At 41.1% G+C, this 23,377-nt stretch overlaps 1 protein-coding gene across 1 annotated transcript; it reads left to right on the top strand.

The window, feature by feature from the left end:
• The first annotated feature begins 11,986 nt into the window (after positions 1 to 11,986).
• On the top strand, positions 11,987 to 16,934 carry drd1b (dopamine receptor D1b). Its single transcript, XM_072662507.1, has one exon. It carries the CDS (start codon positions 13,549 to 13,551, stop codon positions 14,884 to 14,886), a length of 1,338 nt encoding a protein of 445 aa, XP_072518608.1. The 5' UTR covers positions 11,987 to 13,548; the 3' UTR covers positions 14,887 to 16,934.
• Positions 16,935 to 23,377: the final 6,443 nt, after the last annotated feature.

Consider the following 23,377-nt stretch of genomic DNA (forward strand, 5'->3'; position numbering starts at 1 on the left):
TTAAAAACAAGGTTATCCTTCCTTTTTTGAGTAAATGGCTCTACTATCCAGTGAAGGCTTACTACTCGATTTTGGTGCAGTGTTGTGAGGATTTGATTGCAGTCGGTGACAAGAGTGTAGGTGAGGAAGGAAGTTGGATGATCACCACCCCAACTCATTCCAGAAGTATAGAACTATCAGAACTATCATTCCAGAGAACACAGTTCCACTGCTCCACAGTTCAATGCTAGCCCACGCCTAGCATCAGGCATGTTTATCGTTCCCAGAGTCCTACTCTATCACGTGTGTGCGTGTGCGTGTGTGTGAGTGTGTGAATTTGCATATCTATGTCAGTAATAGGTGCAATTTAAAGTAGCTGAATGCATTCAGCAGAAAAGATGTCCACAAACATTAGGACATAAAATGTACCTCTGGTCATTGTGGGCAAGCAACTTTAGGTTTTTCTGTCGACTGCAAGCTTTAGTTGAGTTTGAAAGTGTTGATTTTGAAGAGGTGGTCTTCTTGGACAGCATTTTCACAGTCTGCCTCAATGTAAAACTTGCTTGTGACACCAGTGTTCCTGCAGCTTTCAGCTTGTGGAAGGCCTGCACCTTGGTGTTCTTGGGTTGTAGCCATTTAATAATCTAAACAAATGTTCTCTCTGACAGTTTGGGTTTTCTCTCAGACATTGGTAAAGTGGCTACATCTCCCCATAGCCTATGTACAGTTGTATTCATTGATGTTGGAATCTAGAGTTTTGTTCAGAAATGGGTCCAGGAAACAATCATCCTTCTCAGGTCTGCACTGAGCTGCTTGTACTTTGCCATTGTACTGTTTTGGTCAGTCCAATGAGTGCTGTCAAAAGGAACAGCACTAATCAGAAGGTTAAGAGGCCTCAGCCAATAACTGTCTCTTTTATAAGGGCTCACATTTGAGTCTTTTACTTTTCTATGATTTTTAAAAGTAAAGATTTAGTAAATATGTCCTCAGACATAGCCTGCTGGAAGCGAACAGTCTCTGCTGCCAACTTTATCCTAATTACATTCTTTGGAAGCGAGTTGAATGAATTCAGTGACGAGCTCTGGGAATTTCATGCAGGAAGCAGTAGCAGCTCAAGGTCGACAGTAAGACACTGACTGTGAGACCAGAAGGACTGTATCTGCCTTCTGTGCATAAAGATTCACTGATTATGACCTATTTCGGGTGTGGAAGGTACGCACATACGCACATATGCACACAAAACTAGCTCTGCAGCTGTTTCATCCAAATACATACATTTAAGTTAATTAAGACATTTTTAACTATTCCATAGGTAAATAATCCTAACACACATTTTTTATTCAGAACAGCTCTTTTATACATACTCCTTTATTTTAAGGCAGAATAATGTCTGGAACATGGGGCTACAGGTGTTTGTAATTACCCAGGTGTGTTTAAATGCTCAGTGCAGGTGTAAAAGAGGACTAAAGACTATGGAAGAGACTATGGTAACTATGGAAGTCAAGGAAACCTTTATGAGAAACAAACCTCAGGCTTATCAAAATCAACAGTTTGGAACTTTAGGAATCAGGAACTGGTGAGCCTCATAAATAAGCAGGGACTGGTCTGACCTCCACATCAGACGAGCAGAAGACAGAAGAATTCCTATCATAATGAAGAATCCACCTGTAGTTTGTACAGTTTGCTAAGAAGTACTCAAAAGAGCCTGCATAGACTTGTATTAGAGCAATGGCTAGAGTAAAGATCCTGACTCACCGGCACCTTGCAAATATAGATGCTTTGTATTTTTACACACCAGAACTACAATGAATAAAAACCTTGATTAAAATTGGGCAACAGTGCACACCAAAAATGTGTTTTTCATAAATCCTTTTCAGATAATCAGTGATAATTGTAATTTTAGATAATACAAATTATCAGTAGTCTTCAGTAAGTACATATATCTTATATCAAGGCCTTTATGCTCTGTACTTTGTGAACCCTTTAGAGTAACTGCTAAGTATAAAATGCACATTCATAACCGTACATATTTCAGAAACGTACTCAGATAAAGTTCCACGAATACAGCTTGGTAAATGGAGAAGTACAAGGAGGAAGGTTATGAACTCACCGGAAGACTAATGGACACGGGTGACAACATAACTCGTACTGAAAAAGCTTATCTCTGCATATCTGTCCCGCCCCAGACTTCCTCACTGAAATGCTAAAGTATAAATGCTGGAGGTACGCTTTTGTTTTTGGGCAGTGAGGTTGGGCTGTGTCGTTGATACTGTACACTGGGTCCACCTTTGCAAAGGAAATAAACACATTCTGCTTGTGGAATATCAGAGTCGTCAAGTCTCTTGTTTCAACATTTTTTTTTTTGTGACAGTACGTTGTTACTCTCCATGCTGATGAACTACACTGGGCATCAAGGCTTTAGCATTAGACAGAGAGGATTTGAAAGAGATTTGATCGAGTGAAGGTGGGTGGAGTTGTCAGTGATCAGAAAGAGGCATTATAAAGTACTCTTAAGCACTGCCCATGCTTTGAAAAATATATATATATATATGTGTGTGTGTGTGTGTGTGTGTGTGTGTGCCCTTAATCTCCAAAATGTGACACCCTGGCACCACATGTGGAAAATGTTCTGTACATGATGTGCCATATATTATGTACAGAACATGGACAAAAATAATGTTAGTAGCTTTTCGTCCAGACAGATATTTTGTATTCCTCAGTTAATTTTATGCTAATACATTTTCATTGCACATAACCTGTTGTGTTAATTAATTCACCTCATCTTCACCAGCACTGGTGAGATATGTAAGTCTGAATAACACAATGAACATAACACACTGTCCGTTAGCTGTGACCAGCCTCAGGCAATCAGTCCATTTTCTGTTTCTTATCAGTCTATACTCACCCGCTCAGGAGAATAAAGACACAGTGAATTGGAAGGAAATGTGAGGAACCAAAATGAATCCAATTTTTCAACCAGTCAAAAAACCCTCAGCATGACATTTGCAGGAGTTATGAGAAGCAAGGAGAGATTACATTGAATTTCATATGAATGTATGTATAAGACTATAAGAGTTATCTAAACCACTCTGAAATGTTAAAGGACTCATGGCTTATATATTTTGTCCAAGATATTCTCTACTCCTAAGGTCCACTTATGGTACATGTACATTAAAACCAGACTAATTTAATTTGTTTTTTGGTTTTGTTCTTGTGCACTTAGGACTGCAATAAAATGGATTACATTAAAAGATATTATACTGGACCCCACAACTCTAACAATTCTGCCAAAATCCCCATTTAATACATTTTAAGGCCCTAACTCACAAACCCCACCACAATCCTGTACTGCGCCCCAGCGCTGCTAATGAACAACATTGACAACTAATGAACTCACTAACAAAGGGCTAGCTAATAGTACACTAGCTTGTTGATAACTTCATAGCAATAACAACAATGCTGCATAGTGTTAATTTAGCACAATCCTGTAGCTGTATATCTATTTTAACACTGTGTTTAACATTTTTAAGTAGTAGCTAGCCTCATTAATAATGTTTGAATTGCCTTTTTTTCTCGCAGTGATGAATATGATACATTTTAAATTTCAAAAGGTCAGTTTCATTTCAATCTCACTAACATGACCAAAAAAGGAAGTTCTATATTAGGATGCTTGTTCCGCTTTCAATGCTTTGTCCTTGAACATGTAAAGGACAGTGGTAATATTTTGGCAAATAAGAAACTTAGCTAAGCAGAATCTCTCCCAAGCCATTTATAACAGCTGCCAAGGGAGCTAAATGTCCTTTCCACAACAATACATGCAAAGCACCTGCTGTAGGAATAGAAATGCTATCAGTATGCAGTGTGTGTGCAAGAGTAGCTGTTTTAAGTTTCTTCTTCTGGGATACCCATGATGTGCAGATAAATGAAGCAAGAAATATTACTTTAGGCCGTATCCACAATAATTCAATATTTGTGCATAACATTTTTGAAGATACATGTTCCTGTGCTTGAGTACAGTTTTTCTTTCTTTTTTTTGTTAGCTTTTCTGACATTTAGGGACCTTTACATTCTTTTAAATCTTGGATTACAAAGATGATGTACTGCTGCGCCAGCACATTTCTCCTAGCCCAATTCCACAAGAAATATCCACACCACGTTGAAGCAGGTGCTGAAAGTCAAACATGTTGCCATTGTTGTAATCTGAACGTCTAACATCCGCTGCAGGGAGCTGTCCCTCAAACTGAGAAATGCGTGTCGCTTAGGGCAACGGCACTGACTAAATGGCAAAATACATAATGCTACAAAACTAGAAACTCTATGCATTCTATTCAGTTGCCTTCACGGATATCTACCTGCAGCAATATACAGTGCAAAATAACCTAAACTCATCACGCTTTCATAAAATGCTCTTGTTATTGCAATGCTGATGAAAAGACTTTTTTGGATAGTCTAGCATTTCTTTGAATCATTATCATCCCAACCACACCATTGCAAAATTTCCCCTGAAAATGCTCAATGAAGAGACTTATTAGACTTTTTAAACAAGGCTGCTCAGATTCTGTTAGATGCCGAGGCATCCCAGCAAATCCTATTATGGATGACCACATGAGAAAATCAGTAGGATGGCAAAGGTAATGAATGAATAGATGCTGATAGTCCTATTGGCCGATTGATGAAAGCCTGAAATGGAATAAAAGATTTCAGCCAGAACAGGCCTCAAAGAACAGAAGTTGCATCAGTGGTGTAAAGCAGCGGAAATCTGCCAACACTTCCTGGAAATCTGGATTTCAAAGCCTCCAGAAATTTCCCACCATTCAATAAAACTCTGAGACTGGAGGGAGAAGAAAGTAATTAATTTTTGACTGCCATTGAAATTGACTTACCATTAGGGGCTTCAAGCTAAGACAGTGGTGTGGTCTTTTATTTCTTTCTGCCATTATCTCAGCTGACAGCTGCAAATCCCAAACAAGCCATAATATTCAATATGGCACTGAAGCTGCAGCACCGTTATCCTCATCATCCAGGGGAAAAGTTAAACGAATACAGAGTCATCAGTGCCACTCCATTGCTTTCACAAAGAACTCCTGACAGCTTGGTGCCTGATTAGAAAGTGAAAGTTGTCTGATTAGAACATCAAGATCATTAAAAGTTTTACAATGCAAACAGTGTGCCTGGTCATCTCATTTAACTGGGTCCTCTTTATGGGTATGCCAATTAGAAGAGAGTCTTGTCAAAATCGTATAAATCATTATCTAACTTCAGGTTAGTGAAGAATGGCGTGTGTGAGATTGTTCATTATTGAGATTGGGATGTAATGCACAGGCCTAACACAGATTGCCACTGTTATCATTGCCTTTCAGCAGTAATGCACATAAACACACTGTTTGTTGTCTTATGCCAGTTTAATTTCATAGTAGCTTCTATATACAAATCATACAATAATACAACTGTAACTTTGTATGTTTTTAACAAATATGGCAGAACAGTTTTTTTGCACTGATTGTGCATCTCCACACTGCAGCTGGTGTCTAGTAATTGTGAGGTAACTCCTCTAGGCCTTCTAATATTAAGTTAACTCAGCCAGGGCAGAAGAAGACCCAGTTTAGGACAGAAGTTAACAAGCTACTAAATATTGATATATTCAAACCTATTTTAAACTAGATATGAAAAAAAGAATCTATATGGGGCATTTATGTTTGGTTTCCAGAAGGATGACACTCAACAGAGTATAGTCTTGTGCAATTTATGCCGTAGAAGCACTGCAGTTAAAGGTAGCAGTTTGAGAACTTTATTTTTACCATAAAGTAAAATTACGGTCTATTGTTTATTAAAACAGATATTTACTCTTTAAATATACAGCATGTTACAGTCTTACAAATAAACACTGATCCTTTAACATTTTAATTCATTAAGGTTTTCTTCCCATCCTATTGAATATCAGCATTTCTCTTAAGCAAGAGTTTCTTTTTTGTTTTGTTTTTTTTGTTTTTTTTTTAGAGATATCGGCCAGTGTTGACAAAGCAGCTCACACTAATGTTAGGTTGTTAGCACAGATTTTAGACAAATTATGCAACATAATTATATGTTGAATACTACTACTGCTAAAATAATAATAACAATAACAGTAGATGTATGTTATATAATCACATGATAACTTGAAACTAGCTTTAAGTGTTTATTAACTACGTAACTAGCTAATGTGGGGTGTGGGAGTGTAGCTTAGTGCATCACTAAACATAATCTTTTTAGTTTGAAGAACATATTAGCACACTTTTTTTTTTAATTTTCACTATTAAAAGTAAATGTGCTAAAGTACTAATACTGAAGTATTAGTGTTCTTCATTGGAACTCCAGCCACTATATAGACGTTCCTCCAGCAGCTTAACTGATTTACTTTAATGAAGGATGGATCAGATAAGTAAAACTAGGAAACGGATGATTTAACACACTCTGCACTCAAAACGGCAGTCTTCTGAATTAGTTAATGGGAAACCAAACCCCATTTGACCATTACCAGCTGTTACATAGCCCATTTAAGGCTGCACCAACCTGAATCTTATATTTTTTGTATTAGTAAGCAACCGCCCTTATTTAGAAACTTTTATTTTAAAGAATGCAAAAGTTGAAAAAAAGCAACTTTTCTAAACTATAACTAGGACTAATACACCAAAAAGAGTAAATATGAAAAGGAAAGTTTCTAATATCCCTTTTCTTCACTGCTTGAGGTGCTCTTTGTGTCTCAAATGAAAATCTCATAGCCGAGACGTTAGCTTCCATGTTTAGCCGCATTAAGAAATCCAGTCATACCCACCTCAAACAAACATCAAAAGGCCTTTGATTTTCAGCCAGTCCTTTCACACTAACCCCAACCATTTAGTGCTAGCTGGAGAAGACGATGCTCTTTGACTCCTTATCCTCTGGCAGCTCTCAATACCCGGATTAACACCCGGCGCTTACTCTTCCCCGCCTGTCTAATACACAGCTATGACCCAGAGTGTGATTCGTGTTGATGATGACAAAGAGGATTTGTGGTGCTGCACATCTCAAGTCATAAGCTCAGTGTTGCTTTTAGTGATGGGGGGGCAACATGAATTTGGGGCTTTTATATCTGCAAAATCCATCCAGAACAACCCAAAACCCTTCAGCACATCGTCATATGGGAGGTTTTAGCAAGAGCGAAATAAATGAGCTCTAGATTCCCCGCAGCAGTTGATTCATGCTGACAATTTCCTTCAACAAGGGGCCTGCTGGGATGATTTGTAAGCTCTCAGATCATCCCAGCATGCTCTAGTCTAGGACATATTCTAATACTTTGAAAGGCTGGAGCATCAGGGAAGGGTCAGTTTCAATGCTTAGACTGAGGATCACTTCTGAGATTCATTCCACACACAGTAATTATTAGGTAGAAACAATAGCATTTGAGCGATTATGTGCAAACCCAGTTGGTCTATTTATATTTATAACTCTAAGACTGTAAAAGACCAGGTATAGTAGACTATAGTAGTAGTTTTTGAGCAGAAAATACCAGGCTGTGTTGGATTGTGGCCATCCTGGTGTAGAGATGCCCACCACAGTTCTAGATGCATTATTTATTTATGACTCATGGGATGTTTCAATGCTGATAGCAATTACAAAGTGAGATACATTTCCCCCACCCCTGTGAAATGTGTGTTGTGGGCATTGTCTGAACATTTACTTGGAGTGAAATCTTATTACTAAGAAATCCTGTTTTAAAGATGCAACATTTTGTTACAATGGTGATGTTCTTCACACTCTTTTTTATATTATTGTACTGTTTTTTGTTGGATCAGTTAATGGTGAACAGTATTTTCCGCGATGTGACCTGGAGTTTATTCACTTATTATAGGTCAGTTTAGGGGGACGTAACAATATACAACTACAAATATGTATTTAACCAATACAGCCACAGCATCTTTCTTTAAAATAACCCTTTTTACTAAACCCTTAAATGGTTATACAACTAAAGATAAGGATAGAATAAGGAGGATAAGCAAGCATACACACTGTGCCAGTGTCATAACCACCACACTGAACCACATTACCCCTCACTCAATCTTTGTCCTGCTGCTCCTCATTTAACACAGCAGTGCAGACCACAAGTGTGGTGTACTGACAAAAGTGTAGGGCCAGCCCTTGCACAAATGATGAATTATCAAAGCTGGGTCAGTTTGAGTTTGTCACTCGTGACCGCTCATAAACGCTTAACTGATTGGCAAGAGAAAAATAAAAAAAAGGAGAAAATCATCTTTGGACATTTGTAAAGAGTCTTTTCAAGGTGAAAGTGAAAGTGTAAAGGAATAAAAATCATAAGTGTAATGGTGTAAAAGCATTTAGCAATTTTAACAATACTCTGGTTGGTCTTGGTCAAATTGCGAGTTGCTGTGTAATCTTCAAGGAACCTAATAGGTGATGATTGCTCCGATAACCATATTTATAATCGTGGTGGTGAGTAGAATAGCACCTCAGACCGCACTACATGTCGAACCTTTAGGTGGAAGGGCTACAAAAGAAGACGATCACGATGGGTTCCACTTCTGTCAGCCAAGAACAGAAAGCTGAGGCTGCAGTTGGGACAGGCTCACCAAAACTGATGACTAGAAAAATTCAGCCTTGTCTCCTGAGGCTACTCAGAATTTGAGACCAACAGCATGACCCATCCACAGATTCAACCTGCCTTATGTCAACAGGTTAATGGAGGTGGTGTAATGATGTGGGGGGTGTTCTTGGCAGACCTTGGGTCTGTTAAGGCAACACTATGGGAAATTTCTTGCTTCTGGGTTCCCCCTTCAGTCGGGACATTTCTGTTTTATTATTATTATTATTATTATTATGGTAATTTTCTGTTTTAGCCACCACCAACGAACACTTTTTTCTGGATGAGCTGAGAGATAGAGTATTGTTACTTAGAGAGAAAGAAGCATGTGGACTGATGCTGCTTTTGTTGCTCGTACTGACTATGCTCATCCCTTCACGACCACAACTTACCCATCTGGTAATGACTGTATAGTTCCAGTATAGTAATGCACCATGGTCACAAAGCAAAATACGTCTCAAACCTGTTTCAGGAAAATTACAATGACTTCAAGTACAAGTTTTTCAGTGGCCTTCCCAGTCACTGGATCCACATTCAGAAGAGCACCTGTGGGATGTGGCAGAACGGGAGATTTGCAGCATAAAAGTGTTCCTGAAAAAACTGCAGGAATTGCGTGGAAATCTTGTGGAATCCATGTCACAATGAACCAAGGCTGTTTTGAAAGCAAAGAATGGTCTTACCCATGGTTTAGTATGGTATTCCTATACCCAGCCTCCTCGTCTGGCAGATGAAAGTAGAACTGTATGGATTTGACTGTATTTGTATCATTTTACCACATGCTAGTGACCCCTCAAACTGTTACAATTAGCCCATGCACACTTCAACTTTGACTGAATTATTAATAACCACTAATTGCTGGAAAAACATTTTCATTTGTAGCAGAGATGTGCAGGTTGCTTCTACAAACTAAACAATTAGCCTTAATCCACCCTGAATAGTTAACATCTTGTTACAGAAAAATAATGTTTGTCAAAGTAGCTAGTTTACTACTCAAGGCAGTAAAGTTATAATGATTGCTATATTGTTTGTTTAAACCATCAGCCAGGTCAGGATGTGATTTTGTTTGCTTTCTCTAGACGGACAACGCCACCTGTCTAACTGTCACGCACCTGTGTTCCGCAGAGGCGTCTAATCAACAGCAATAAGACTGCTGTGGCGAATTAAGTAAATGTGTCCTTAGGTCTGTGCAGATTTCACTATCTGCAGCCTCCGCTGTCGGCTTGCGTTTCTTGGATCAGGTGTATAAGCTGAGTGCTAGAATGTGAAGGAACAAAAAGCTCTTTATTTTGGGCCCTTAATAGAAGCTACTTTCTATATCACTGGACTTCAGAAGGTATTCTCTCAGCTTTACTGAAAGCCTTTAATACAATGGAGGAAATGAGGCAGTTCTTGATCGTAATCCCTTACCTTGAATGTTCTGTGCACTTGTGTGTAGCTTGCTGTCTAGGTCTCATACACAGAGCTGGCAATCAAGGGAACAAATTGCAACTCACCTTGGGTTCAGGCCACAAGCTAAGACCATGGTGGTTACTCACCAACTTTGTCAGCAAATCAATAAGCTTGAAAATCATTTCCAATGGATGTCAATGCCTTGTCCTGAATACAAACAGTAAGATGGCTGTTAAGGGACGCACAAGCAAGATTATTCTATTTGCCTGCTGAAATTTAGCTATGGCTCTTCTGGCAGGGATGCTGTCCAAGGTGCTGCAGCATGTCACAAGAGGCAGGTGGTGCTGAATTCCCCTGAAGCAGGTTGGGATGTTTGTTTGTAAACACCTCGATTCTTTCTTCTCTAGCCAGCTAGGACATATCATATTATCATCTTTTTAGGTTGAACTGATGACTAATCATCTGGTCACATACACACACACACACAAATGATACTGCTTATCCTTAACTTTAGGCCACACCTTTTGACAAGAACATCTGTTTATTCTATTAGAAAATATGTAGTGGCATACTTTATTGCTTAAAGGGGATTTAAAAAATAGTCTGCAAAATGAAACGGTTACTATGAAAACATCAGTATTATAGAGTGAAATGTGTCATTCATGAGAAACCTACAGAGACTGAATTCCTCACAGTGCTGGTGAATGGAACAAGCCTCCTGGAGAGTTCTAAAGCCTCTTAAAGCTACATCACAGAAAGCTATTTAAATACAGTGGTTATAAATAGACTGTATAAATATACAGAGAAATTACTGTACAAAAAGGCTGAGAAGGTTTTGGCCAAAAACAAAAGCTCCCTTGTGTTTATACTCCCTGCACAAGGACATGTGCAGGGGGTATAAAAGCAAAGCAACCCCTAAAGAAAACTACTATGCAGAAGATTTCAAAACAATCAGTGAACTTTCTTTAAGGAGAACCTTCCCACCTTCCTCCAGATATTACAGTGTGCCACATCTGTAGACAATACCACAGACAATAATTCCCTCATTCCACAAGTCAAAAGACAGGTTGAATGAACTGCCCATTATAAGCATGTTTTGAGCGTGTCTATTTGCCAAGAGCAGAAATGCTATGAAATGTCTGTGCTAATCAGCCGTGTAATACCAGCAGACTGGCTGAAAAACGCTGGAATACCCCTTTAATCTGGTGGCCGACAGACTTGGTCATGTTTAATCTGTTCCTGTATATCTTATTCAGTGTGGGGGGAGGAGGAGAATAAAGCGAGGGATAAAGAGAGGGTCCAGAAGGAAACAGGCATTTGGCAGTATGCGCACTGCATTGTTCATCTATTAGACCTCATGAATAAATAAAGAAATAAACAAACAAACAAAAAGGTCAATTTAAAAGAAAAAAAGTATACATATCCTTTCTGTTTTTAGGCACATTTCACATTCCCAAAGGCTCTCAGAGCTAAGCGGATGCCCACACATCCTTGTCCAAAAAGGATATGTGGGCGTTCTAGCTGCCAGGACTTTTGCACTTGCTTGTCTACATGGATTACTTTAGCATACACACATACACACACACACACACACCAGGCAGGCCCAGGCAACACGAAAACCCATGGAGAATTTGTGTGCTCTGTCATTAGCATTCACACTGTGCTGAGAGGCCAGAAGTCATGAACCCTCGGCTTCTTCACAAAACAAAAACGGGGGGGGGGTGTCAAAGAAAGGGGTACTGTAGGTTTGCATGAAACATTAGACTCTGTTATTTATATTAGCTCGAGACGGTTCATTCATGAAACTAATGGGCCTGCAGTGGTGCTGATGGAATCCAGTAGATGGCCTCATCGAGCCATTTCATATGCAAATACGAGTTCAACGGTCCAACGTGGCTTACCGGGCACGTTACGCTCCAATAACTACAGTTCTAATATTTCACCCAGTGAGGTATTAAGCCCAAGACCTTCAATTTTTACACATCTGGAATTCATACGGACCAAACGCAGCTAAGCCACAGCGTCTCTCCCAATGTCTGCACAGCCACGATCACGCAGTAGAAGAGGCTTGAGCAACACGCGTAAGATGATGGTGCCTGGGTCAAATATATAAGCTGAAACGACTGTGAGCAGCTGCGTTGCGTTTTCACCCAATTCTACATTCGAGTGGAAACCGAGCCAGGCGCGCACGAGCCAGGTTCGGCTTAGAGACCATCCACATCACCATCATCATCATCATCATCCTCACGATCATCATCATCATCATCATCATTATCTTCCTCCTCACCCAAAGCACTGCTGACGCGTCAGCACCGTCTGGGAAGACAGGGGCGCAGGGCTGCTTCTGAACTTGAATCATGCTCCAGGGAAACTTAGGAGGGGAAAGCGAGTGAAGCGAGAGCAGCGAGAGCAGCGCGGGACTGCTGCCTGCCGCGAATCAGACTCTGTCGGTGTCGAGGACGCGTTTCAGTTCACGTCAGCGGCGAGAAGGACGTGGCGTCTGCACCAAAGACCCGCGCTTTCGGAGCTGAAATGAGGAGAACCGTTCAAGAACGCAGCGCGCAATGATGCGCTTCGTTACGCACAGACGATGCCCCCAGAAGAGGAGCCTGGGTGCCTTTCGGGTGATGCGAACAGGACGATGGCGACTTGCTGAGGAATCCTCTAACTTATAATAATAATAATATAAAAAAGAATCGGGTGGAACAGATGCGCTGCGCACGCGGCGGAAGTTGACCTTATGTTGACCGAATGCGTTTTTGGCACGACAAAGTGGAACGTGAGAACGGACCGTCTGCGTGTGTCGGTTCACAGCAGGAGCCACTGATCGCACTAGTCTAGAAGTGTAGCAACAGTTCGGACCGTGCGCTCGAAGGCAGTGGATTTTTGGTGTTGTTGTTGTTGTTGCGCGAAAGAAAAAAGGGGACTCAGCGTGGAGTGACGATGAGGGAAATGCATGTGTCCTGTAGATGCCTGAACGGGTGTCCATCCGGGCTGGAACAACAACAACTGGACAAAATCAAGCAGACACGCTTGGACGGTCATTAACGAGGACGAATCAGACCAGCGCGCCGCAAACACAATCAATAGACTGTATCGATAAGCTCATATATAAGGCTAATGATCGCGCCTGCCTGGGTTTGCTTAACATGTTGGGGAGGATAGGCTGTGAAACCACCAGCAGCTGCAAGCGGACAAGCTACTGAGACGAAAACAGAAGGGAGAAAACACTCCTCATTAAGATTAATCAGCATCAAGTAACTGGGGACGATTCGCAAGTTTCTTGTATGAAGTTCTACAACGCTTTTAATGGTGGAACCATGCTAATTGAGGTAGCGCTTAGAGATTTGTACGTGGGATACCAGTTTCTGGCTTCTGAAGAGGTAATGTTTAGATAATGATGTGGAGCTCTTTGCAAAATGACTGCTATGGTGATCATGGCCATGGATCGCACCGGTCATCTAGTCCCTCAGCCGCATGCAGCTGCTCCGATTCCTGTGTAATCCCTAACACTCTGGACTATTGGAATTATGGGGTGACTACTGCTGCCACTCGATGAAAAAGCCATGGATGTGAACTACTCCACAGTCCTTGACAGCAATTTACCGCAGCGTGGCTCGTCAAAGCGCGTCCTGACCGGCTGCTTCCTCTCGCTCCTCATCCTGACCACTCTGCTGGGGAACACCTTGGTCTGCGCTGCCGTCACCAAGTTCCGCCACCTGCGCTCCAAAGTTACTAACTTCTTCGTGATCTCGCTGGCCATTTCCGACCTCCTGGTGGCCATCTTGGTGATGCCATGGAAGGCGGCCACCGAGATCATGGGGTTCTGGCCTTTCGGCGCCTTCTGCAACGTCTGGGTGGCCTTCGACATCATGTGCTCCACCGCCTCCATCTTGAACCTGTGCGTCATCAGCGTCGACAGGTACTGGGCCATCTCCAGCCCGTTCCGCTACGAACGCAAAATGACGCCTAAGGTGGCGTTCGTCATGATCAGTGTGGCGTGGACGCTGTCTGTGCTCATCTCCTTCATCCCCGTGCAGCTGAACTGGCACAAGGCTCAGAGCACCAGCTACACGGAGCTAAACGGCACCTACGGCGAGGTCCCAGACAACTGCGACGCCAGCCTTAACCGGACGTACGCCATCTCCTCCTCCCTCATCAGCTTCTACATTCCCGTGGCCATCATGCTCGTCACCTACACCCGCATCTACCGCATCGCCCAGAAGCAGATCCGCCGGATCTCCGCCCTGGAACGAGCGGCCGAAAGTGCCAAGAACCGCCACAGCAGCATGGGCAACAGCGGTGGCATGGATTCGGAGAGTTCTTTCAAGATGTCCTTCAAGCGTGAAACCAAAGTCCTCAAGACGCTCTCGGTCATCATGGGCGTGTTCGTGTGCTGCTGGCTGCCCTTCTTCATCCTTAACTGCATGGTGCCCTTCTGCGAGCCCAACGAGAGCGCAGACTTCCTGTGCATCAGCCCCACCACCTTCGACGTCTTCGTGTGGTTCGGCTGGGCCAACTCCTCGCTAAACCCCATCATCTATGCCTTCAACGCCGACTTCCGCAAGGCGTTCTCCATCCTGCTCGGCTGCCACCGGCTCTGCCCCGGCAGCAACTCTATCGAGATTGTGAGCATCAACAACAACGGAGCCTCCGAGCCTGCCTCACAGTATCAGCCCAAGGGCCACATCCCCAAAGAGGGCAACAACAGCAACTATGTGATCCCACACAGCATCCTGTGCCAGGACGAGGAAGCGCAGAAGAAGGAAGAGGACTCTGGGATTAAGACCCTGGAGAAGCTCTCTCCGTCCATGTCAGGCAACATGGACAGCGACGCCGACATTTCCCTGGAGAAGATTAATCCCATTACACAGAACGGACAGCATAAATCCATACCTTGCTGAGAAAATAGGACTCCAAATGGTGTAAAGGACACTGACAACAGAACCCTGGTTTGAAAGGAGTTTGGGACTGAAGACTGAGTTGAGTTTCACTGAAAACCTTAAAACAACATCTTGACTAAATAAAAAATTGTGAAGATTAAAAGAATGTTCAAATTGAAGGCACTTTATCTGGATAACTATCTGCAAAATACTCACAGCATTGAGTTGGGGAAGGCGACAGGTCAGTTATACGTTAAATAACTTGAATAAAGCGGGGCGTCCATATGTGCACACATTTTGCGTTTGAAGTGTGTCCACATATGCATGCCTGTTCAGTCGTGGCAGAAACACCATTCAAGCTGTTGCAATGTGGACGGAGCGGTAGAGTAGTAGTAGGTGACCTAGTAAGTGAGTTCTTTACATAGACTATGTACTGCTCACACGTAGAGACATTGGTTGCATTACTGTCAACGGAAATGTGTATATAGTGTCGTTTTTATTTTTTTCACTGTTTATCAGAGTTGGCTCAGTTGACAGCTCCATATGCTGCTAGTTGTGCTAATGTTATTTCAACAGATGCAAGCGTGCTCAGATGTCCTATTATTCATGGAGTGCAGCAGCATCTCTCAGCTACTCCTTGTACTTATGTGCATTGCTATGACGTGAGCCTGAGGTAACACCGATTCTGTGCAATTTGAATTCGATTTATCAGCAGATGTTATCAGGTATTTTGGTGTAAAAGCAACAAACATTCGTAGCTTTTCTTCATTGATGAAGCTACTCCTTTTTAGTGCCGGTGCAAGCCCTCCATTAACAATCTGATTGGCTAAGACCAACTTTCCAGAGAATCCTTGTGTCGCCCACCTGGTCAAATTGAATGGAAGGTAACAAAACAAAGAGAAGACCATCTCTCTTCTGAAAGGGCGATGAAGGATGTTCGGACAATTTTGCCAGAAGCCTGATGCGGATGTAGTGCTGCTATTTGCACAGGTATTGACTTCTGACAGTACCTTACGCGAGAGCGGTGACCTTGGTTAGGGCGAAATGCCATCAATACATAATTGAAAAATGTAATCATCGTGTGTCCAGCAACGCGTCAGCCCATCTATCCAGGAGGCGACTGACTCGCTGTGACCTCTGTGAGAACCCACCCAAACTTCATGCTGCAGATTACATCTGCTTCTGCGAGTGGAAAGCAGGATGCAGACAAGTCTAGCGTCTTCACTAGAGCAAACCTAAGCCATTCAGCAAACCTATTCCCATTCACTCTTTTTTTTCTACCACAGTAAGCAGATGGTGAGAGTGCGTGTGTGAGAGAGCCTACGTCTTTAGCTCCTATACATTCAGCTGACTTCTAATGAGTCATGTATTCGTTACAGCTTCTGAGGGCAGTAAATTAGTCCCTGATAATTGGACCCCAGTGCAGGAGGCCCGAGACGCCGTACGCCGAACGAATGCTCTCCGTACCTCTGCACAGATGAGTAAACATAAGCAGGGACAGTGCCGAGGTACATGTGGGCTGCTGATGGCGTATTGCTTCTAATCGTTCGCCGAGCTGTGTTGTCTGGTTATGCAAGTGGCCTAGATCCAAGTTAATTCCGGGCCCTATGAATGCAGCGGGAGCTGCCCACAAACATGGATTTGCAGAGGCTACACACATGCTGGACTGTATGTGCTGAACACATGGGCTTGTACGTTTCCATGAGAAAATGCAGTAAGCGCTTTTTTTTTTGTTGCTGTTGTTGCCATGCCACTTGACCAGCTTCTCTGAGAGCATATTTCTTGACATCCGTTCCACCCCTCCTCGACGAGTTTTTCCGAGTGCTTTTCCAGTAGTATTACAAGATTTGTTTGAGACCCAGGCATCCATCAGATTTTGCCTTCTGTGCACAGTGCCAAAACCTTAAAGCTTAGAGAGATCACCTCCCTCTGCCATTTTGGCACTATCGGTCTCTTCCCTGCTGCTACTATGGCTCTCTCTCACTTTCCTAATGCAGAGTGGAAACAGACTACTAAGCATCACTGTTTGTGTGATTTTCAATGTAGGGTTGAACTGAGTGTCATGCAGTGACGGGGCAGCGCTGGAGGGGGAGGGAGAGGGGGGAGGGGGGCCGTAAGAGGCCGGTTGCGGAAGTCAACATCATTTTTTTTTTTCTAAAACTGGACATTGTTTGCCACAGGCAATTTTCCAAAAGGCTCTATTTGTGCGTCTGTTTACGCCCACCCCCACCCCCCCTTACAGTTCACCCCGGCTGTTACAAAGATATTATGTTCAGAGCAAGCATGAATTGCACTGAACCAACTCTCTGTTTTTTGAGGCGCTTTTAAGGAGCCCCACACTGAACATTCAAACATAAAAACAGGAGAGAACTATTCCAATCTTAGCCCCTCATTCAGTTAACCAAGACAAGCCCCATTCTTTTAAATGGCCAGATTAGCATTTCAAATGAACCGGCGTGGCATTTGAAAAAGTCCCAGGTGTTGTCGTCCCTGCTTATACTATCCTAATCAAGACTCGGAGGACCACTTTTTAAAAATCCGTTAATTGGGTGTGAATAAATTACAGAAGCCCGAATTTTCCGTCCTTTCTTTTCTTGCCAAAGAAGATAGCTTTAATGCAGGTGTTTACAAACCAGAAACCATTCCTTTCAGAGCGAATGCCTTCTCCTCTGCTCATATAGAGATTTACAAGTGGTTGCTTTGGCAGCAGCATAAAGTTCAGTGGGAGGATGGCTGTTTTCTTATGCGTTTTTTTTTTCCCACCCGCTCTCTCCTATTCCCTGTCGCTGGCACAGAGTATTTTCTTTAAAATGCTTTATCAGTCACATGTTTGCCACGCTCCCGAGCTCATTGTGCGCTCACCCCAGGAGGTTTCGGTCTGGTTTCAAGGTTCATTTTCATGCTACCTTTTTATCAGCTATTCGACAAAGCACCGCGAGACCTAAATGTACCATAAATGGAAGAAACTGAAAAATGTATTGTACAATGTTCAAATGTAGATGTGAACACAAGTGCTTTTTTCTCTTTAAGATCCTTAAGTGTGAGTAGAGCAAACAAATACATGTGCTGTTTTTAATGTTGGTTCGTAAATGCAGTGAAGGCACCGTCAAGGTTCAAATGTATGTGCTGCTGTTGTTTGAAGAGCATTCAAGGTAAACCCAACAAATTTATTACAGTACCTAGTTTACAGTTTGTACAAAAATGTTCCCTTTCTATTTGCAAAATAAAAATGGATGTTGGTTTTGTAACACTCTTGCCAGCTGAATTCTTTCTTGTGCTTTCAGTGAGGAATGTCGAACATTTCGCTAGCAAGCCAGTGTGGGCTATTGCTCATTACCGAGGCTTGTACAATTACTGATCAGTATGTAATACACGAATGACATAAGCAGGCTGAATTCAGAATTGATCTTTCTGATCATGTCTGTAGTCATATTTAGCACGCCTCATCATATCATACCATATTAGCCAAAGGACAAAATTCTTCCATCAAAATATAATGGGTTTTGTAGCCCATAATACATCTCCTGAATTTTTTTATTACATCATCATGCACCAGAGGACGGGCGGGAGTGTGTGGTTGAAACCAATAATATCACCCCCCCCTCATCCATCACTGAGGTAAATCAGTCAGCCTCAGAACTCCAGTGTGAAGAACTAAAGAAGCACAGACAGACAGCGAACATTTCTTAGCTGACTGACCCATTTTGGATAAGATGAATGTCATGTGAAGTTTTACAAATTGAATTTTAAATGATTTCTTGAAACCCAGTAAATCATGTGTTTTTTTTACTAGGTTTCATTTATTGTTGGCTTTTATGATGATCTAGTCAATACAGTTGTTTTAATATAGGAGGCATCAATACATCACTATTCAGAGTGAGCACACAGCTTAAAGCAGTGAAAAATATTACAGTGCCGTGGTTGAGATATACAGTAGTTATGAAGTTATGAAATTTACACAGTGTTCACAGAACATTTGTAGAGTGACAACCTAACTTTGAGATTTAATGGCAGTTTAATTTAATGGAAAAAGGAGGCATGGAATCAAAATACAGTTATACAGGCATTAAACTAAATGCTTAATGTGTGTTGTGTTGTGGGTGGTGTTGCCATTAATCTGCAGCAGTTAGTAGTATGTATGCATAAATCAGTGGGATTGTGGGCAGCATTGTTTTCAACTGTCATGAATTTGAGTGGATTTTAAAAAATTGTCAAAATAAATTCTTTTGGTTGTTTGGCTGCCCTGTATTGTGCCTCATTCAAAAAACACTCAGAGCTGAAACATCTAACTTAAACAGCAAAATGGGTGGAGCTAAACTGCTGTAGATTAGGCTGGGTATATGTAGTGAATGGCTTTTTTTTTTTCATGATATCACAAAAGCATTGATTTCATGACAGACTGTTTTTGGAGCCTGATTTTATATATCCCTGCTGTCTAATGAAAAATAATCAAAACAATGCAATTTACCTTCCCCCCCCCCCCCTTTTTTTTTTTTTTTTTTTTTTAAACATATCGATATGTACGTGGTCACATAAACGACTAAAAGACTAAAAAAAAAAAGGGAAAAAACACTCTGATAAGGACGCCCAATGCCCCCACTCAGCTCATCACAATCACTGGTCATTTATTCAATATAAAAGGTACAAACACACACAAGCACACATTTAATTGGGTAGTGCCTGAAATAAGAAATAAAGGGTGGTCATTAAGTTAAAATTGACTGTATATCCTCTCAATGTGTATTTACTTTTTTTTTTTAAGTTGGAAAAAAAAAAAAAAACGTCCTTGAGACACCAGAAAATAGAAGGATATTCAGCAGACTTCCAATGCAACAATACAGAATGTCTTTCTAATAAGGATGTGAAAGCTATAATGTCCTTTTTGTGTAGAGTTAAGGATCAAAAATCCCAAACATGGCGTAAATAATAAAGTAAAGTACCCCACCCAGAAACCTCTCAGATCAAGACAAAGAAAGAACATGTGGCTAAGGTGACAAGGGAATGATGGCATTTATCACATTTGTCTTCCACTTCTGGATACAGTTCAGATAGTCTACACTTGGAAAAATGCGCCCTGTGTAAGACCTTAAATTGGAAAAGTCCAAGACGAGCACAGGAAGTGGTAGATCATATCCTCTTCATGTATTTGTATTTCCAAATTCCTTTCCCACATACACTTAAGCTTAGCATCTGAGTGGTTTCTAAAAGCCAAGATAATGTCATATGGCTTTTAAATAATTCCTCTGGGATGAGGAACAAATAAAAGCATGGTTTCCCACCACTGTTCTGGAGGTAAAGAGGAGAAATTAGAAAAACCTTTAGCCACAAAATTGCAATCTTGGGAATAACGAAACAGATGAGTAACAGGGAGGCTGTACCGTGATGACAGACTGGCAAAACAATCACCATCTAAGACACCATTTACATATAAATATTTGAATTGTGTAATACTCTTGTCATACCACACTGAAAATGTAGAGTCTGAAAGTAATGGAGGAAATAAATAGTTGCTATTTAAAGGACCCAAGGAAGATGCAACTATGAATGCAGAAAATGAGGGATTGACTGGAATTAAAATAGAAACAAACATTAATCTTGCTGATTAAGGAAAGGCGGTGGTTACCCTATTTTTGAATATGGGATGTAAGCTTTGAGATGAGGGGAGTGAAAATAGCAGATGCAAGGCTAGAAATAGAGCAAGTCACATTGATACCTAAGCATTTAAACCCAGATGGACTAAATTGAAATGGTAATGGTTGAAGATGGCATGCAGCGATATTAATCAAAGATTCTCTAGAATTCTTCAAATAGCAGGGATAGAAAGTGTAGGATCAGTTATATACAATAACAAATCATCTGCATACAGCGATAATTTACATTGTATTCCATTACGGGTGATTCCTTTGAATAAGGGGGCAGATCTCAATGTAATAGACAGAGGCTCAATAGCGATGGCAAAGAGCAAAGGTGACAACGGACAACCTTGGTGCCTTCCACGTCCAAGGGCAAAATAATCAGAATAAACATCATTAGTGTAAACACTGGCCTTAGAGGACCAATAATGGAGGCGAATCCAAGAAATACATTTATCACCAAATCTGAATTTCCTTTAAACTGCAAACAAGTACTCACATTATACCCTATCAAAAGCATTTTGATCAAGAGAGATCACAAACTCAGAGAGATTTAAAAGGTTTTAAAGAAATATGTTCATTTTAGAGTTGTCAGTAGGAAATTCAGATTTATATAATGAAGAGTAAAATGATTTAAAAGTAGCATTAATTTCCAATTCATCAATAGTAATAATGTCATAAGTGCTATTAATGCTAGATATCAAGCGGGAAGTGGCCTGTCGCGTAACTGATGTGCCAGTAAATGACTTGCCTTGTCACCTTGTTCATAATATGAGCCACGACTACATATTAATAAGCGCTCTGCCTCTTTAGTTGAAATTACATAGAATTCTGCTTGCGAATCAAAATGCTGCTTAGGTAGTTCTGGACAATGCTACTAATCGCAGATGTAAGTTCATTAAGCATTAATCTTTTTATTAGAAAAAGAAGAGTAAGAAAGCATTTGACCTCTCAGGTAGCATTTAAGTGTCTCCCATAACAATGAACATGAAGGGGAGTCATTTTGATCAAACTCATCAACAGAATTTGAAATGAGTCTGCCAAGAGTGTAAAGTGGGATACGTGGTGGGATACTGTAGTATATTCATTAGCTATGCAGATGTTCATAGACCTGAAGGAATGATATGGAGTTGAGGAATAATATAGTGAGGCCCATGGGTTAGACTTGGGAAAGGAGAGCGAGATCCATTCCCAGGCCTAATTTGGTAAACTGTACATGAACTAAACAAATATAGGATATTGTTTAAATTGGACATACTCTCAATTGTATGTGACCGTGATGTTAAGGGGTCACCTGTGTCTTCACCACATAGACCATTTATGTTAAACAATGGTGGGGGCTGATTTATATCCCTTATGGATAAGATGCAGACAACCTGCATATGGGAACAGTACAACAACATATGATGTGTAGTAGGGTATAAAATGCGAGGTGTTCCTCTGTCTAGAGAGGCACAGGGGCACCGAGAATCGGCGAGCTCTCTCCACACTGTACTTTTGATTGGAATAAAATGTTTCATTATTGCAGCTGAAAGACGTTGTCATGAGTCTTCTTTTCCGAGAGAAGTCCTTCCAAGAACACCTCAATATGTTTATGGATAGAAAGCTGAATATCTAATAATAAAGGTGAATGGTCAGATATTACTATATTATCTAAATAGTTACTAAATTACTACAGTAATTAATTAATATTACTATATTATCTATATTATCTAATTTTACTAAAATGGTGCACCTGGGAAAAGAAGGAACATTTTTTGATAGGGGGATAAAGGGAATAAAATAAAAAACAAAGACTTCCATTGAAAAGAAGTTAAGATGTTAAGAAGGACTCTTGTACAGTCGCTGGTTAGGATATACAAGTTTTTTTTTTTGGATAGCAACAAGATATGGACTGTAGTGGGAAGTTAACATAGTCTACATTTTGAAACTTCGTCATATTTACTAAAGCAAAGATTCCGTTTTCTATTATATGAGCCCTCTATTTGAATATGTAATTCCTGCATTACAACAAGCCTGCGTTTCAACCTACTTACTAATTGGTCAGCTGGTGCAACCGGCCCTTGGATGCAGAGCTACTGTGTCGGATATAGAACAGATCACTACCTGCACCAGGTACATTTCATTGAATTGTTTACCTTTTATGCTGTATCAAAAAGCCTTAATGCTCACATTTGCTATTCACAGCATGTGTTTTAACAATGTGTGTTAGCAAAGAGCAATTTGCATAAAATAATTAGCTAGCAGAACAAACATACAAATCAAAGCTTATAGTCAGCCACGTTCTGACCTCATTACAAAAAAGATCCAGTGCCTACACTGCAAAACCCTTTGTCCAGGGTTGAAATGATACCTGCTGTATTGAAAAAGCCACTACAGCGTTCATTTAAGTTCAGCTACACATGAATGAACACTGTCAGAGTTCATTTAACATTGGGGCGTGTAACGAAGCAGCATAGGCCTTGCGAAGGGCTAGAGCGAGCTTTCACGCAAACTAGCGGCCTTAACAAGCCCTCACACCCTACTGTTGCTGTAATTACTGCAATTTTTCCTTCATTATCATTAACCCAGCATGGTAGTGCATGCTTCGTGTTTTCAGACTGGGCCAACAGTTGGCTATCCACGTTGTTAGAATAACGACTACTGTACAAAGGGTTTCACACTACATTCACAAAGTTGCATATTTATGCCTGGAGACAAGGCAGGGTGTAGGGAAGCAATGTCTTAAATATGTCTTAATATAGTAAAGATATGTTCCCCAACTAGAGATACTGAAGCGGTACCACCACAGTGAGGGGTACCACCCCAGAAGCAGTTTGGTACCTTTTTTTCCCTGAGAGTATAGCAAACCACCCAGTCATTTCATTAAAACTGCTAAT

This window comes from Salminus brasiliensis, chromosome 18 (assembly GCF_030463535.1).
Source record: "Salminus brasiliensis chromosome 18, fSalBra1.hap2, whole genome shotgun sequence".
Lineage (NCBI taxonomy): Eukaryota > Metazoa > Chordata > Actinopteri > Characiformes > Bryconidae > Salminus > Salminus brasiliensis.